Source organism: Myxine glutinosa, chromosome 2 (assembly GCF_964187855.1).
Source record: "Myxine glutinosa chromosome 2, kmMyxGlut1.1, whole genome shotgun sequence".
NCBI lineage: Eukaryota > Metazoa > Chordata > Myxini > Myxiniformes > Myxinidae > Myxine > Myxine glutinosa.
Window position 1 is genome coordinate 242,954,347 of NC_136262.1, and position 18,702 is coordinate 242,973,048.

The 18,702-nt window shown below is 40.3% G+C and overlaps 1 protein-coding gene across 7 annotated transcripts in view; it reads right to left on the reverse strand.

Annotated features, from left to right (window-relative positions):
* Positions 1-18,702, reverse strand: part of LCORL (ligand dependent nuclear receptor corepressor like) — a 212,492-nt gene that overhangs the window by 130,979 nt on the left and 62,811 nt on the right. For 2 of the 7 annotated variants that reach the window (XM_078772397.1, XM_078772396.1), the window contains exon 1: positions 1-59. This exon is cut by the window's left edge and continues 354 nt beyond it. The exons of the other annotated variants lie outside the window; for them this stretch is intronic. In XM_078772397.1, coding sequence (XP_078628523.1) covers positions 1-19 — 19 coding nt within the window. In that variant the 5' untranslated portion in view covers positions 20-59. Of the gene's footprint in view, positions 60-18,702 lie in introns of those variants that run through there. 7 annotated transcript variants of the gene reach the window in all.

Genomic DNA, 18,702 nt, shown 5'->3' on the forward strand with positions numbered 1-18,702 from the left:
CAGCGCTGGGCGCAACCATTTTGCCTGACGTTCCTCCGCCGGGGAGCGCGAGCGGGAAAATCCGATTGGTCCAGACGGCGTACGATTTAGTCAGGCTGAAGACGCAAAGTACTGCGAAACTGAAGTGTTCAAGTGTTCTCTATACTTCCTGTACATTTCATTTCAGTTGAATTCATAATTCAAACTGAAATGAAAGAAAAGCTTTAAAATCTGCAGAAAAAAAACCCCCCCCCAACATTCGAATCAGACGTTTACCGCCGTTGATGCATTCGGGATACGCCGTCTTTTACACCACCTTATTTGACACGTTAAATTAGTTAGTCGTGCCTGTTGTCACTATGCTTTACGAAGTCCATAAATACAGTAACTTTCCTACAATGGAAAGATTTTCAAAAAATATTTCGACTGACCCCAGGATGTGTTCCGTTACCAATCAGCTTGCTATCGCTTGCCAAGCCAGCCGTTCCTTATCCAGCGTTTTATTGGAGTGGTTAAGGCACTTGGCGGGCGCTCTACAAGCTGCTTGGTAGTGGAACACTATAAACAAAAAAAAATCGAAGAAATAACAACACAATAGAACACAGACAAAACGAAGACGTTCTTTTTCAAAAACCTCAAAACATTTTGAACCAATCAATATAGCAGTCAAGCTCGGTCGATGGGAAGGTATGGGATTGACAGGATGGAAAGGACATAGAACAACAACAATCATGAAATGGCGTTGGAGGCACCGTACATCCCATGTGGTTGATATACCATTCAAGGATGGTGTGGTGATGGTATAGCATGATATTTGGGCTATATAGTATGGTATAGTATAGTATAACAACAATCCAGTGATGACAGCAAGGGCTATGGAAGAAGAATCCAGGGATGAAATGGTGTCGATATCAATTCCCACTGGAATGCCGCGACGTCAACCAGCATGGCGAATACATTGATGAGGCGACTTTCAACTGGGTCGACCATCACAGGTGAAACACAAGAACAATGTATATATTTTCTAAATAACGTTGTGCCTCCGTAATTTCGCAAAAGGTGCTTTCCAACATCCACTTTTAGGGGAAGTGGGTCAAAAATGTATGCTCCAATAGTACTAGTAGTAGGGTCTAAAGGGGTCGTGGAGGTTTAAAGGGGTCCAAAGGTCAAAAGGGTCGAGGGGTCTAAGCAGTCTAAAGTGTCTAAATAGTTTTAAGGGATTTAATGGTCTAAAGGGCCAAATGTCTAAAGGGTCTTGAGGTGTATAAAGGGTCTTGAGGGTTCCAAAGGTTCTTGTGGATTCTAAAGGGTCTAGAGGATTCTAAAGGGTCTTCAGGATTCCAAAGGGTATGTTCCAATAGTAGTTAGTGTCTAAAGGGGGCTAAGATGTGCAAAAGGGGTCTAAAAAGTTATAAAAGGTCTTCAGAGTTCTAAAGGGTTCTAAAGGGTCTTGATGTGTCTAAAGGGTACGTTCCAACAGTAGTTAGTGTCTAAAGGCATTTATGAGGTTTAAAGGGGTCTAAGCAGTTTAAAGTTGCTTTAAAGGTCTAAAGTGTCTTAAGAGGTCTAAAGGGATTTAAGGAGTCTAAAAAGGTCTGAGGGATCAAACGTCTAAAGGGTATTGAGGGTTCTAAAGGGTTTTAAAGATTCCAAAATGTCTTGAGGTGTCTAAACTCTAAAGGGTATTAAGGCATCTAAAGGGTCTTAAGGGTCTTCGGGGTTCTAAAGGGTATGCTCCAATAGTAGTTCGTGTCTAAAGGGGTCTAAGAGGTTTAAAGGGATCTAAAGGTCAAAAGGGTGAAGGGGTAAAAGCAGTCCAAGTGTCTTTAAAGGTCTCAAGTGTCTTAAGGGTTAAATCCAATCGTATTTATGGTCCAAAGGGGTTTAATGGGCGTTGAGAGTTGTGAAAGAGTCAAATGGGATTTAAAGGTCAAGAGAGTCCAGGGGTCTTAGCAGTTCAAAGGATCTTAAAAGGTCTAAAAGGCCTAAAGGGTATGTTCCAATTATACATAATCAATAGATGTAGTTATGGTCCAATAATATGTAATTAAAAGACATCTCGTGTTATTTTGTGTACAAGTCGATACAGTACTTTTCCCCTCCCGGAAGTCCGGGCCTAAATCAGGGATATGGGGGTGTACATTGCAGATTTTCATTGATCTTATCCTCAAACCCAAAACAGACAGCAACATGACAATGGGCGGTCATTCTGGTATATTTAAGAGTCCACACTAGTACTGTATGGCAATAAAGCCTACAGTGCAGCATTGGCGCAAATATTACAATGACATCTATATAAAACTCATGCCACATTGCATTATGGGAAAATATGCACTTTGCCCCAATTATTACAACTAGGGCATGCCCGTACTATATATATATCTAAAATTATATCCCCCCCCTCTATTTACATGAAATGGTTTGGTCCAAAGCGAACGGCTTGCGAGTGGTGACAATCCCCCCCTGTATTTACATGAAATGGTTTGGTCCAAAGCGAACGGCTTCCGGAGTTTGGTAAAGAAATCGCCATCGCGTACACAAACGCGCAGGAAAGCGAATGAATCGCAAATTCGTTTTTATTAGTTGTAAAACATAGTTTAACGCCAACATAGTTTGCAAACGTGAAATAAATGAATACGCTCTCAAATGTGCCATCCGAGGCAGAGTGTGCCCGCCACGTTCGGCACACGCGATCGTTCGCTGCTCTCTGATTGGTTGAATCGTTTTTTGGACATAGCTCGGTAAGTAATTGTCCGATTAATATGAAACCTTGAAAAGGCACATCCTCGGGTCCCCAGCAATATACCTGGCAAGTTTCAAGTATATCGGACCCGTGGTTGTCGAGAAACAGCGGTCACAGACAAACAAACGTACGTACAGACAGACAGACAGAGATTACTGGAATTATAGATAGATGACACCTTTATAAAACACATGCCACATTGCATTATGGGAAAAATATGCACTTTGCCCCAAATATTACAATAACACCTTTATAAAACATCCCACATTGCATTACGGGAAAATATGCACTTTGCCCCAATTATTACAATGACACCTTCATAAAACTCATGCCACATTGCATTGTGGGAAAACATGCACTTTGCCCCAATTATTACAATAACACCTTTATAAAACTCATGCCACATTGCATTATGGGAAAATATGCACTGTGCCCCTAATATTACAATGCCACCTTGGATTATGGGAAAATATGCACTTTGCCCCAAATATTACAATGACACCTATATAAAACTCATCCGACATTGCATTATGGGAAAAATATTCACTACACCCCAAATATTACAATAACACCTTTATAAAACTCATGCCGGATTGCATTATGGGAAAATATGCACTTTGCCCCTAATATTACAATGCCACCTTTATAATACTCATGCCACATTGGATTATGGGAAAATATGCACTTTGCCCCAAATATTACAATGACACCTATATAAAAGTCATGCCACATTGCATGATGGGAAATATATGCACTTTGCCCCAAATATTACAATAACACCTTTATAAAACTCATGCCACGTTGCATTATGGGAAAACATGCACTTTGCCCCTAATATTACAATGCCACCTATATAAAGGTCATGCCACATTGCATGATGGGAAATATATGCACTTTTCCCCAAATATTACAATAACACCTTTATAAAACTCATGCCACATTGGATTTTGGGAAAATATGCACTTTGCCCCAAATATTACAATGACACCTATATAAAAGTCATGCCACATTGCATGATGGGAAAAATATGCACTTTGCCCCAAATATTACAATAACACCTTTATAATACTCATGCCACATTGCATTATGGGAAAACATGCACTTTGCCCCTAATAGAGAGCTTCGTAAGCGAACCTCTATGGCAATTGCATGTACATGTAAATCCATTCAAAATTTCATTTTCATTTCAAATTTCACAAAAAAACAATTCAAATTTCACAAAAAAAAAATTTACATTTTTTCCCCATTCCCTTGGGAACAAAATTTCATGTTGTCATTTGAAATGACCCTTCCATGATCTGCCATCTTGTCCCTTCCATGATCCGCCATCTTGTCCCTGCCATGATCCGCCATCTTGCTCACGTGATCTTGCTTTGGTCTGGCGCGACCGATAAATTATTTTCACCTGGTGATTAAAATCAATAAATTACAATACAGTTCTGTACAGAACGGATTTTGAATTCGAAACCGCTCATCATTTACGCCAGCTACACCGACTTCATTTAAGCCAGGTACACCGATTTCAGTTTTCCGCCATCTACACCGATTTCAGTTTTCCGCCAGCTATACCGACTTCATTTAAGCCAGGTACACCGATTTCAGTTTTCCGCCAGCTACACCGACTTCATTTAAGCCAGGTACACCGATTTCAGTTTTCCGCCATCTACTCCGACTTCAGTTTTCCACCATCTACACCGATTTCAGTTTTCCGCCAGCTATACCGACTTCATTTAAGCCAGGTACACCGATTTCAGTACGTACATGCCAGTCGGACCTACGTACCTGGTCCAGTCGACTAGAAGTCTAGACTATACAGCCTACAGTAGGTAAGTCCTGCATTCTATCCCAATCTGTCCATTCAATAAAATTAATTTGAATTTTAATTCTCAGCCCAAGATCAAACAACCTAGCCTAGCTAGGCCGAGGCCCACAGATGTTTGTGAGGCTGCGTACTCGATCGACTGACCATTGTCGACGAAGCTCTCACTCTACGCAATGCGTATTCATATTATTACAATAACACCTTTATAGTGAGCTCCGTAAGCGAACCTCTATGCCAATTGCATGTATATGTAAATCCATTCAAAATTTCATTTTCATTTCATATTTCACAATTTTTTTTTTCTAATTTCACAAAAAAAAAAATTCAAATTTTTCCCCATTCCCTTGGGAACAAAATTTCATGTTGTCATTTGAAATGTCCCTTCCATCATCCGCCATGTTGTCCCTTCCATGATCCGCCATCTTGCTCACGTGATCTTGCTTTGGTCTGGCGTGCCCGATAAATTATTTTCACCTGATGATTAAAATCAATATATATATATATATATTACAATATTACAATATTACGTGACCAATATTACAATGCCACCTTTATAATACTCATGCCACATTGCATTATGGGAAAACATGCACTTTGCCCCTAATATTACAATGACACCTTTATAAAACTCATGCCACATTGCATTACTGGAAAAATATGCACTTTGCCCCAAATATTACAATAACACCTTTATAAAACTCATGCCACATTGCATTACGGGAAAAATATGCACTTTGCCCCAAATATTACAATGACACCTTTATAAAATTCATGCCACTTTGCATTATGGGAAAACATGCACGTTGCCCCAAATATTACAATAACACCTTTATAAAACTCATGCCACGTTGCATTATGGGAAAACATGCACTTTGCCCCGAATATTACAATGACACCTTTATAATACTCATGCCACATTGGATTATGGGAAAATATGCACTTTGCCCCAAATATTACAATGACACCTATATAAAACTCATCCGACATTGCATTATGGGAAAAATATGCACTTTGCCCCTAATATTACAATGACACCTTTATAAAACTCATGCCACATTGCATTATGGGAAAATATGCATGTTGCCCCAAATATTACAATAACACCTTTATAAAACTCATGCCACGTTGCATTATGGGAAAACATGCACTTTGCCCCAAATATTACAATAACACCTTTATATAACTTGCCACATTACATTATGGGAAAATATGCACTTTGCCGCAAATATTACAATAACACCTTTATAAAACTTGCCACATTGCATTATGGGAAAATATGCACTTTGCCCCAAATATTACAATAACACCTTTATAAAACTCATGCCACATGTCTTTATGGGAAAAAGATGCACTTTCCCCCAAATATTGCAATAACACCTTTATAAAACATGCCACATGGCTTTGCCACTTTGCATTATGGGAAAACATGCACTTTGCCCCAAATATTACAATAACACCTTTATAAAACTCATGCCGCATGTCTTTATGGGAAAAATATGCACTTTGCCCCAAATATTACAATAACACCTTTATAAAACTCATGCCACATGGCTTTATGGGAAAAATATGCACTTTGCTCCAAATATTACAATAACACCTTTATAAAACTCATGCCACATTGCATTATGGGAAAATATGCACTTTGCCCCAAATATTACAATGACACCTTTATAAAACTTGCCACATTGCACTATGGGAAAATATTCACTTTGCCCCAAATATTACAATAACACCTTTATAAAACTCATGCCACATGTCTTTATGGGAAAAAGATGCACTTTCCCCCAAATATTGCAATAACACCTTTATAAAACTCATGCCACATGGCTTTATGGGAAAAATATGCACTTTCCTCCAAATATTACAATGACACCTTTATAAAACTCATGCCACATTGCATTATGGGAAAAATATGCACTTTGCCCCAAATATTACAATGACACCTTTATAAAATTCATGGCACATTGCATTATGGGAAAATATGCACGTTGCTCCAAATATTACAATAACACCTTTATAAAACTTGCCACATGGCTTTATGGGAAAAAGATGCACTTTCCCCCAAATATTGCAATAACACCTTGATAAAAATCATGCCACATGGCTTTATGGGAAAAAGATGCACTTTCCCCCAAATATTGCAATAACACCTTTATAAAACTCATGCCACATGGCTTTATGGGAAAAATATGCACTTTCCTCCAAATATTACAATGACACCTTCATAAAACTCATGCCACATTGCATTATGGGAAAAATATGCACTTTGCCCCAAATATTACAATGACACCTTTATAAAATTCATGGCACATTGCATTATGGGAAAATATGCACGTTGCTCCAAATATTACAATAACACCTTTATAAAACTTGCCACATGGCTTTATGGAAAAATATGCACTTTAATTAAAGAGCAGATATATTTTGTTGAGCTGGCACAATACCGTACATTTGGTAATATAATGTGTGGCTTTTCATAAGGTATAACTGACACGTGACACCCCAAAGCATGCTGAACCTCCTGTAAATAATGGCATACCAAAATCATTTTGGAACCTTTAATACCAAAATAAATAAATAAATAAACATCAAACAGAACCTCACAGCCAAAGCTCCATGAAAAGTGACTGCGACAACAAGGCCATCACCTTTCTATTTATCCAATCCAAAAAGGGAAATGACTGACTTTGCTTTTGTCTGCTGTGTGCCGCCTCGTGAATTCACTCAAACGTCTCGTTACCTATAGACCTGCCACACTTGTCGCAGGCCACTTTGATGGATGCCACAACCGTAAGAGCAGCTCTTGTGAGCCTCACAGCCACACAGATCAACTACGCAGCTCCGCACCGTGCTTTTTACGCCATGAAAAATGCAGCACATGGAGCAATGTCATGTTAAGAATGACTCAAGTCGCATCAACAACTATCTCAATGCACGATGAACATTAACTTGTGAAATACTCTTCCACTGACGATGCGAGTCGAAAAAAATAACATTTTGATGTTAGACAGGCCTATCCAAGGTGAAATAATCATTTTAAGGGATGAGCACAGTTCAGCCAGATTCATGCGCATTTAACCATTTTGAATTCCATTTAATTTTAATTTTTTTTGCACCTTTCACTTTCAAAGCCGGTCTACTTGCCAAATGATGTGATCAAGGACAAAGTTGTCTTTCTCACTCAAATATAAATAAGATTTCTTGGACACAAAGTCCAAGCCCGTACATACTTGAACACATTGTGGACCTTGTTGTTTTTTTTGTAAAGAAAGTATTTTAGATAAGATGGTTTTAATAAGTTTTTTGTTTTTTTACATTTTATTCTGCTACCATTAATTTCTCTTGAAAACATTCGTTTTACGATATGCAGGTTCTGAAAAATAACAGATGACATTTAAACCCCCAAAAACCCCAATGTTATTGCTTGTGATTTAATTTACAAAGAAACAACAAGGTTGCGGTTAAACTCCCTCTTCTTTTGGCTGGACCATGTCTATGAATATATTTATACGTTTTTGTACTTATATCTATAAAGGGAAATTGGGTTCCAATTATAGGCCGGAAGACAGTGAAGCCCAATGTGCACCCCCTTACTCCCCAGGACAATTTTTCATAGGCACCAAATTGTTCATAAGGATCAACTGAATGAGAAAAAAAAAATCCCCCAAAAAAACTCATTTGCACTACATCAAATTGAGTCGTCTCCATGGCAATATATCGAAAAATTGAACCATTGCACCTAGATCCGTAAATCGAGTACAGTATATCTCCCTAAATTGTGAAGATAGAACAAAACTGGTATCAAAATAGAGGTTATGTATTTCTCCTTTAATACCTAATGTTACATTCATTAGCTCATTTGCATAATCATGAATATTCATAAAAAATATAAATGTTCCTTAAAATTCAGTGTTAGAATTTTAAAATTAAAATTTTTTTTCTTTTTTAATTCATTGCAACTAGTTGAAATGCGGGAGTTACTCCACACTAAATCTTGATAAACTAGCATTCTGAGGTGAAAAAAAACAATTCTGAAAAAAAAAAAAAAAAAAGGTGTTGTTCCAAGCACTTCCTGCAAGGTGGCAGGGTTCCCATGTGAACATTGCACACTGCATTCAAGTGCTGGTCTTGACACTTCTCCCTGATCATGAACCGTCTCAAATCGTCCACTTCTCCAAACCTCCTTCACTCTTTCATTCCTCTTTTCTCCCGCCTCTGGAACAAACTCCCACACTCCCTTCAATCCCACTCCTCCCTCAAGGTCTTTAAAACACCTGTTCACCACCATCTCTTATCTTTCCCCATCCAAAACCTTGATCTTTTCTACCCCCACTAATTCACCCCAGATCCACCTTGTTTGAAATTCCAACTTCTTTCCTGGAAGTCCCGGCAGTGTCCATATGTTTTATACCTCTCCCACCCCCCCCCTTCCCATGCCTCCTCCCCCCCCCTCAAAGCCCCCTCCCTCCCCCAAAGCCCCCCCACAGATCTCTCGATGTCCCTGCTCTCAGATGTTGCGTTATATGTTTTATGTGTCGGTTTGTCTTTCTGTGTGATTAATGTTAGCTCTTTCACGAGCCTCGATCTTGTATACAAAAAACAAAAAAAACAAACCTTGTCTTGCCATACACTGCACACATGACCTCTTCAAGCTGTTATCAGGTGGTCATTCATCAAGAAAACATTCCAGTCAGCTGGTTTCTTGGTATTTTTGTCTGGTACCAGTAACTTTTCTGTGCATCCTCTATCATTTATATATCTATCATGTCATATATTTATTTATATCTATCATGTATTCCCTTCCAATGCTTTCACTGAATCCTACTTGCATATATCTGTGCTGAAAATGACGTCAGCACAGCGAGTGAGGCGTCATGTTGAACAGTTTCTCGCATATTTGTCGAAAATTGTTTGGAACGTCTTTCATGCAGTAAAACCGTGCATTTCCATCCTCTTATGATGACTCGTGTGTTACCGTGTGGTGGCCTTCCGGCAGTGACTCGCTGCAACTTTCACCAAGAACTTGAAACCTCTTGATTTGTCAGTCTTCACCAAGTAGCCATCGGCAGTGCCAAAGTTGTATTGAACTGGAATCACAGGATATTTTAGCATATTCTCCAGATCCACCAGTGGCTCATGGTTCTGTGATTTGACGAACAGTTGGAACACAACGTTCTACTGTTACCTGTACTCCACTACCTTGTCCTTTGCAGTTTTGATTTTCACTGTTTTCCCCATGTCTTCAGCTTTTTTCTATCAATTGGCTCAAATAAGTTTCATGTGTTTCCAACCTTTCTTTGATAAATGTTTCCTTAAGCTTCTTGATCTGGGCCTCTGCAATCAGAATATCACTCTCGTTGTCAGCAGATACACGAGCACCAGACGGAATACAATATAGAGCAGCCTTTTCATCAATGGTGAACAGATTCATGAATCTCTTAATGGCATCTTGTGTCTCACACTACACGGTCGCTCTTCTGAATTTATTCAGGCTGTAGATCGATGCTCGTTGTGCCAGATTTAGAGTCACCCAACATATCTGCCATGCTTAGAGTGGCTTCAACATGTGTTTGGATCGTTCATGTGGAGGTAGTCCTGACCCAACAACTAGTATGCATCATAATGTCCGGTGATTCAACATATGTTTTGGCATCTTCCATTCACCATTCGTAACTTCCTGACTTATTCTGTGTGATTGAGCTTGCAAGGTTGTTGGTCTGCGCAAATATTCCAGGAAATTGTTCAACTCTGGTGGAATGGTATCATGCGTGTGGTCAAGATGGTCAGCAGTTGCGGGCCACTGGAGATGAGCAGACCACTTATAAGCAAAATTCCATGTCGTAAAGATGTTGCATCTTCTGCTAAATTATCTTTAGTTCCTAGTAGAAATGCCCACTGCATTGCTCTTTCCAACTTCATATTGTTTGTTTGTAAATCAAGTTTGAGGTAAACTTTTTTTGTTATATTTAGGGGGAAAAAAGGCTATCTTTTTATTGCAATGTCAAACGATATCAAACCTTTTTATTGCAATGCTCTCTTCTTTTGACTTGATCGCCTCCAGCCGAAGCGTGATCCATTTGAACATCCTGATCTTTGTTCAGACCCGTGCAGCCGATCAAGATTCTTTATGAAGCGCCGATATCAGTCTCGATTCTATTTGTGTTCATCGCTGAATTCATCTGGTATCGGTTCCCAAGCAGACTCCACTCAAGTCTTGGAACCAACTGGTTCTGAATGTCTCTCAGTGTTCTGAGTGTTCTGAATGATGTATCTCCTGGAGATTACGCAGTCTTTTGGCCGGATCTTTTACATCAGATAACATGGTAAATACGTCACATTTTAGCATCTTGTAATGTACGATAAATATCTACCGCTTCTTAGAGATGGAACCCCTGGTCCCTTCTCCCTTTCATTTTCTAGTTTTCCTCTTCTGTTCTTCCTCCATTATGTCATCACTATTGTACACTTGCAAGAGAAATAAAAACAAACATTTCAAAAATCACTTACTCTTGGAAGTTTCTAATTCCTGGTTACATTCTGAAATGTCAGTATGATGTGGAATCTACAGCTTTCACTGGTGGAAGATTATTTATTTTATGGTATATCTTGGTTTTTCGGATTGACAGTCACAAATCTGAAGAAACTAGAGCAATGCGACTGTGTCGCCAATATGCCTCCGCATTGTCCCACGATGGGTAGATGCCCTCGTTCACTGTCCTAAAAATAAACAAGTTTGATTTCAATTCCTTCAGTTCCTTTCATGCATCACATTTTCGCCAGCCATGACAGGTTTCACATCGATCAGTGAACGGTTTGAGAGAAGGTATTTTTTTTAAAATATAGGCTTTCCAGCTAATATGGCTGCCACACTACATGATATATGACCTTTAAAATGTACACTCTGCATATGTATGCGAAGGGGATCACGTTTGTGAAGTTTCTTGTTGATCTGACAAGGTTCATTTTTCTATCCAAGATGGCTGCCAAACCAGGTGACCTACTACATGCAACTACTACATTATTTTCAAACTACATGCAACAATGGTGTTAGATGATATTTGTAAAATTTCGCGTAGATAGGGAAAGCGGTTTCAGAGATATAATTATTTAATATTTTCCTTCAATCCAATATGGTTGCCACACCATGTGACCAATTATGTTTTCGTGATCATCTTTTAATCGCCATGCCTAGAGTCAATGACACACATAAAGTTCCGAGTCAACTGATTTGGTGGCTTGGGAAAAGATGATTTTTTGAAGTTTTCGGTAAAATCCAATATGGCTGCAAAAGCATGTGACCTATGATGTCATAAATTTAATATTTCAATACAAATGGGTCATAGATCATGTGCATGAAATTTCAGATTTTTAGGATAAGGAATTTGATTAAAACATTTTTGGCTAGTATGCCACTTCACCTATGATATAATAATTATCATGCTTTTGTTCCCCATTGGGAGTACTTGACAATGTGCCAAGTTTCAAATTTTTCCATTCATTGGTTTCCGGGAAATATGTTTTAATTATTTGTTTTTAATCAAAGATGGCTGCCATACCACGTGACCTATGACGTCACAAATATCATATAAACATTCTGCATGGGTGGCACTCCTACCCTGAAAGTTTCATCTCCATCGGACATGTGGTTGCTGAGAAAAACGAGGTTTAGCCCGTAAGGATGTACCTACGGACAACCCGAAAACATAATGCCCCCGGCCACCTTTGGGGGAGGGGGCATAAAAATTGAAAAGCGATGATAGCCTCTAAAGAAGAGGATGGCCTTTTGAGGGCCGTAGTGGTGGCCATGGGGTTCGGTTTTGCTAAACCACCCTAATTATTCACATTCCAGAGTACCAAATGGGGTTTCATTGTAATTGTCTTGAATTTGGAAATGCATTGGTGCAGATTTTGATTTGAACAAGTTAAACCTCTCCAATAATTTCCGAGAAGTATTTAAGTTAGCATTTATTGAATTTTGAGCAACATTAGTATTTTCAATGAATATTCATGATTATGAAATTAGCTAATTAACATAACAGCATTAGATATTCAAGGAGAAATGTATAACCTCTATTTCGATGGCAGTTTTGTTACTCCATCTAAGATTTAGTGAGATATGCCTGATTTACTGATCTATTTGCAACGGTTCAATTTTTAATAGATTGCCATGGAAACGGCTCAATTTGATAGTGCTAATAATGAGTGTTTTTCTGGGAACATTGTGGGGGAGGGGGGGGGTGGGGGGGGCGGTGCACGGTGGGCTTCTCTGGCTCCGGGACAATTACCTCCGCCACCAAAGGTGGATGGAGATGATCTTTTCACCCATGTCTGTCTGTCTGTCTATCTGTTTGTTTGTTTGTTTATGAACAGGTTATCTCAAAAAGTTGGGGATGGATTCGGACAAAATTTGTGGAGAGGCTGTGTGTGTGTGACGAGGCCAAAATAATTATGATTTTGGTGAGGATCCAAATCCGGATCTGGATCCGAGAATTTTTTAAGTGAGTCTTCACCATTGAGTGATCAGGCTAAAACCAATATATAGCACGATATCTCAAAAATTTGTGGACGACTAATGCCAAAATTTGGTGGACGAGTTGGGTAGGTGACGAGAACAATCCGATTCGATTTTTACTCAGGTCCGGATCCAGATCTGGCCTATCAGTGGGATTCAAAAGGTAAACTATATAGCCTGGCGGAGGTATGCTCTCTACCAAGTGCCGTTCTCGTTTTAAAAAGGGATAATCAAAATAAATACCAAAGGGAATTTGCTTGTTCCGAAAATTGAGCTCGTCTGTATAAATAAAAGGATGGTGTTTTGTATTTCATTTCCTATCAGCATCTCCTCTCTCACCATTTCAGACATAATCACCAAACTTCATCGGCATAATGAACATCATCTCACTATTCTGCATACAACACACACACACACACACACACACACACACACACACACACACACACACACACACACACACACACACACACACACACACACACACACACACACACACACACACACACACACACACACACACACACACACACAGACCTGGGAGGGTTGCACCTTCTGAAATCCGCATGTGGAGAAGACAAGCAACAACACATACGGAGCTTTGGAATACCACTTTGATATTGCAGCACTCGGAAGGAAAGATAGAAATACCAGTGGTGAAGATACGTCGGGGGATCTTCCAGGGAGATAGCCTTTCGCCCCTCATGTTTTGCCTGTCTGTGGACCCACTGAGCAACCTCATTAATTAATGAGCAAGGACATGGATATACCCTGACGTCAAATAAGAGGACGTCCAAAGAGATACGAAATGTGACACATCTACTTTACATGGATAATTAAAAACCCTTTGTACCAAATGATGAAAAATTGGCAGGCCACCTCAAATTCGTGAAACGGTATTCTGACGACATTCAAATGGAATTTGGCCTGGATAAGTGTGTGAATGAATGATCGTTTTAAGGCCATTTTCCCCGCTGGAGCGGGGGTGAGCCTTGCGGGCCCCATGACAATCATGGTTCCCTGTTTGAGGCAATGTTTTTATGGCCGGATGCCCTTCCTGACGCCAACCCTTGGTCGCCTCTTACGATGCGCAGGGATACGGTGTACCTATTCTAAACCGGGGTTCACACCGTGAAGTGGCCTGGATAAGTGTGTGAAGTGCACATTCATACAAGGAAGACCAACAAAAAGAGACAACAAAAAATTCGACCTAGATACAACATCACAGGAACTAGAAAACGAAGCACCATACAAATACCTTGGAGTAGAAGAGGGCCACCAAATACATGACAAACAAATGCACAGAATAATTACCAAATAATATTGCATAGAACGAGCCTGATCCTGAAAACATCTCACCCTGAGAAACAAATCAAAGCCGTAAACCAGCTCGCAATACCAGTATTCCAGTACAGCTGCACAATAATAAATTGGCTACAATCAGAAATCAACAAACTAGATATGAAAACAAGAAAACGACTCACCATCCCCAAAATGTTCTACAAAAATCAATGCATCCCGAGAATTTACCTGTAGAGACAAGGAGGTAGCGGCCTGATGGGACTCAACCCTCACACCTCGCTCGACTTCACGCTGTTGAAATCAAAGCATTCAGAATCATTGGTATCTCCCATGATGAAACCAATTCTAGGGGCCTTTCTCTCTCTCTCTCACCGCAGGCAGGTTGGTGGTCTTTCTGTTTTCTACAGACTCCTCTCCGGCCTAGCTCCCGCAGCTCTGTCTATGCTCTGTCCCCAAAATTTTCCAGCAGGACGCACAAGATCTGCCAGAAACCCTCTTCTGGTGAAACTGCCAAAATCAAGACTCTCTGCTCACCTTCACTCCTTCATTCCTCTTTTCTCCCACCTCTGGAACAATCTCCCACACTCTCTTCAATCCCACCCCTATCTCCAGGTCTTCAAAACACCTGTTCACCACCATCTCTTATCTTTCCCCATCCAAAACCTTGAACGCCCCCCCTCCACCTGCTCTCTTCCACAGATCTACCGACATCCCTGTTCTCTACTGTTGTTGTGCTTGTATGCTTTCCTCTCTCCCCCTCTTGTCCCCCGCTCCCTTTATTTTTGTGTTTTATGGGTCTGTGCCTATTCTCGTGTGTAAAGTGTTAGCTCTTACAGTTACACAAAAATTGACTCTGTATACGAAAAAAAAACAAAAAAAAAACAAGTGCACAGAATGACAACTACAGGATTGGCTGAATACGTGAAAAGTTCAACAGACTACAGAATCCAATTTGTATGCAAACACAAAGACAGCAAGCCAGTAAAGGATGCATATTCCGAGCCCACCGGGCAAAACAATTCAAAAGACAGGTGCAAATGGAAGATATCACACACAAAACCGAAACAGCAACGCCCCAACTATTGGAAAAAAGACAAAATAAAAAAAAGAAAGATCAACCAGAGATTGCAGACCCTCGCCAGGCATGTTTCAGTGGTTTTTAAGGCTTTTGTGTTAAAACAAATATGGCGGCCGAACCACGTGCCCGATGACGTCATCATTTTTGTTTTCTAGACCAATTTATCCCTAGATGACGCTCAAGAAATTTCATTGTGATCGGACGAAGTTTCGTACTTGTCAAATTATGTCATAATGGAGGCACCGATGACATCAGCATTAACATAAGTTATTCCCCATGGAGAGTTCTTTACAATGCACCGTCTCAATTTTTTCTATGCAGCGCTTTCGGAGATATAGAGGGGCAAAGTTTTTCAGTTTTTCCAAGATGTTGCCTGTACCACGTGACATATGATGTCATAATTATCATTAAAAAATTCTACAGGTGGAGGTTCACCTATGGTGAAAATTTCCTGTTAATCGGACCAACGGTTGTAGAAAAAATCATATTTATTCTGTGCGGACAAACAAACAAACAAGAAGACGTCATGCGTAGCATGATACTTGCAAAATCCCACCCCCCCCCCCCAAAGTTTTCCATTGATACAGCAAATTGTCCATTTCATGAAGATTAAAATTTACAATCTTGATCAAAACTCGGGTCAACAGGATGAAAATTTATGATTTTTCAGATGAAAAATGACGATTTTGGAAGGTTGACCTTGAGTTGACCTTTGACCTTTTGACCTCAAAACTAGTTAGTTTCCCTATTTAGTGACTCGATGTGCAAATGCTGTTCAGTTTTCAAGTCAATCGGATGAAAATTAAGGATATTAAAAATTTGGCCTATGTTGACCTTTTGGCCTAAGTTGATCTCAAAAATAGATGGTGGTTGAATTCAGTGACCATCTATCTATAATTCCACTAATCTCTGTGTGTGTGTGTGTGTGTGTGTGTGTGTGTGTGTGTGTGTGTGTGTGTGTGTATGTCTGTGTGTGTGTTTGTTTGTCTGTGACCGCTGTTTCTCGACAACCACGGGTCCGATATACTTGAAACTTGCCAGGTATATTGCTGGGGACCCGAGGATGTGCCTTTTCAAGGTTTGAAATTAATCGGACAAGTAGTTACCGAGCTATGTCCAAAAAACGATTCAACCAATCAGAGAGCAGCGAGCTATCACGTGTGCCGAACGTGGCGAACAGACTCTGCCTCGGACGGCACATTTGAGAGCGTATTCATTTATTTCACGTTGGCAAACTATGTTGGCGTTAAACTATGTTTTAAAACTAATAAAAACTAATTTGCGATTCATCGTAACTGCGATATGCGACCTTCCGGAGCTCCTGTGAGAGCGTGCGCCATTACGGATAGTAATTCAATTAAAAACATAAAAACATTGTCCCAATTCAGTCAGAGCGAAGGGCGTTGTTTTAAGCGAAGAGCGTTTTATTTTTCCCCTGAAATTCAGTCGCCGGACGGTGAAAGCTTTTTTTTGGGGGCAGCTACTGGCAGCCACGTACGGCCAATCACAGGACACGTTGTTGTGTCGACGTGCCGTGTTGTTTTCCCTCGCGGTTTGGAATGTAGGAAACAAAGAAGAAGCGCCGTTTCCTCTGCAATGCTGTTTATGAAGAGGTGCTAACGAGATAAAGGTGTGTACAATGTACATGTAGACATTTTTTATTATTATTTATTTATTGAAGAAAAATTGTTTCGCAACGAATTCATCAAAAAAAGTGCACAACTTCTTTTGGCAGTCGTACACCATGTTAGGATCTCCTGGAGAGGTGCCGTTTCCTCAGCAATGTTGTTTATGAAGAGCTGCTAACGACATACAGGTGTGTACATGTGGACAATTCTTATTATTTATTTATTGATTGAAGAAAAATTGTTTCGAAAAGAATTCATCAAAATAAGTGCACAACTTCTTTTGGCAGTCGCTACACCATGTTGGGATCTTCTGCCCAAGAGACTTCTTCAGCCATTGTCAGTTCTACGTGGCGGCCTGTAGGGTTGGCAGATCCAGCAGCCTCCGCATTCTTGCCCAGGACGAGGAAACAAAGAAGAAGCGCCGTTTCCTCTGCAATGTTGTTTATGAAGAGGTGCTAACGACATAAAGGTGTGTACAATGTACATGTAGACAATTTTTATTATTCTTTGTTTGGGAGGGAGATGGGAGGGTGATGGGGCAGGGTGATGGGGCAGGGTGATGGGGCAGGGTGATGGGGCAGGGTGATGGGAGGGTGATGGCAGGGTGATGGGAGGGTGATGGCAGAGGGTGATGGCAGAGGGTGATGGCAGAGGGTGATGGCAGAGGGTGATGGCAGAGGGTGGTGGGAGGGAGATGGCAGGGTGATGGGAGGGTGATGGGAGGGTGATGGGAGGGAGATGGGAGGGTGATGGGGCAGGGTGATGGGGCAGGGTGATGGGGCAGGGTGATGGGGCAGGGTGATGGGGCAGGGTGATGGGAGGGTGATGGCAGGGTGATGGGAGGGTGATGGGAGGGTGATGGCAGGGTGATGGGAGGGTGATGGCAGGGAATTAACATTAACGAATAAAATTTGTAATGTAATAATTTGTAATAATTTGTAGTAATATAATAATAATAACGAATTCTGCTCTGTTTCAATTCTGTTTCAATTTGGTGATATGCTTTGCAAACCTTTTTTTTTTTTAACTATTTTAAAACTAAAACAATTCGAACATGGAATACATACTGACACTGCACTTTCAGGTCTCCTACAAATCCTACCCTGTCGCCTCACCGTGGCGTAGGAGTGGCAATGGTCAATGGCATCGAATGTCATGGCTAGCAAAGACAGGGAGGTACACTTGATTTAAATTTGGAAATTTTTTTTTTTTTTTTTTTTGGCCACGGAACGGGCACCCACGTACGGGCACGTCCTAGTATATATAAATCCTCTAAGAAGTTCAAGTCAATCAAATGAAAATTGGTGATTTTAGAAATGTGGCCCATGTTGACCTTTTGGCCTATGTTGACCTCAAAAATACTTGGTGGGTGAATTCAGTGAGCAGATATGCAAATGCTGTTCAATCTTCAAGTCAATCGGATGAAAATTGAGGATTTTAGAAATTTGGCCTATGTTGACATTTTGGCCTATGTTGACCTTTTGGCCTATGTTGACCTTTTGGCCTATGTTCACCTAAAATATAATTTGTGGTTGAATTCAATGACCAGATATGCAAGTCCTCTTCAAATTTCAAGTCAATTGGATGAAAATTGAGGATTTTAGAAATTTGGCCTATGTTGACCTTTTGGCCGATGTT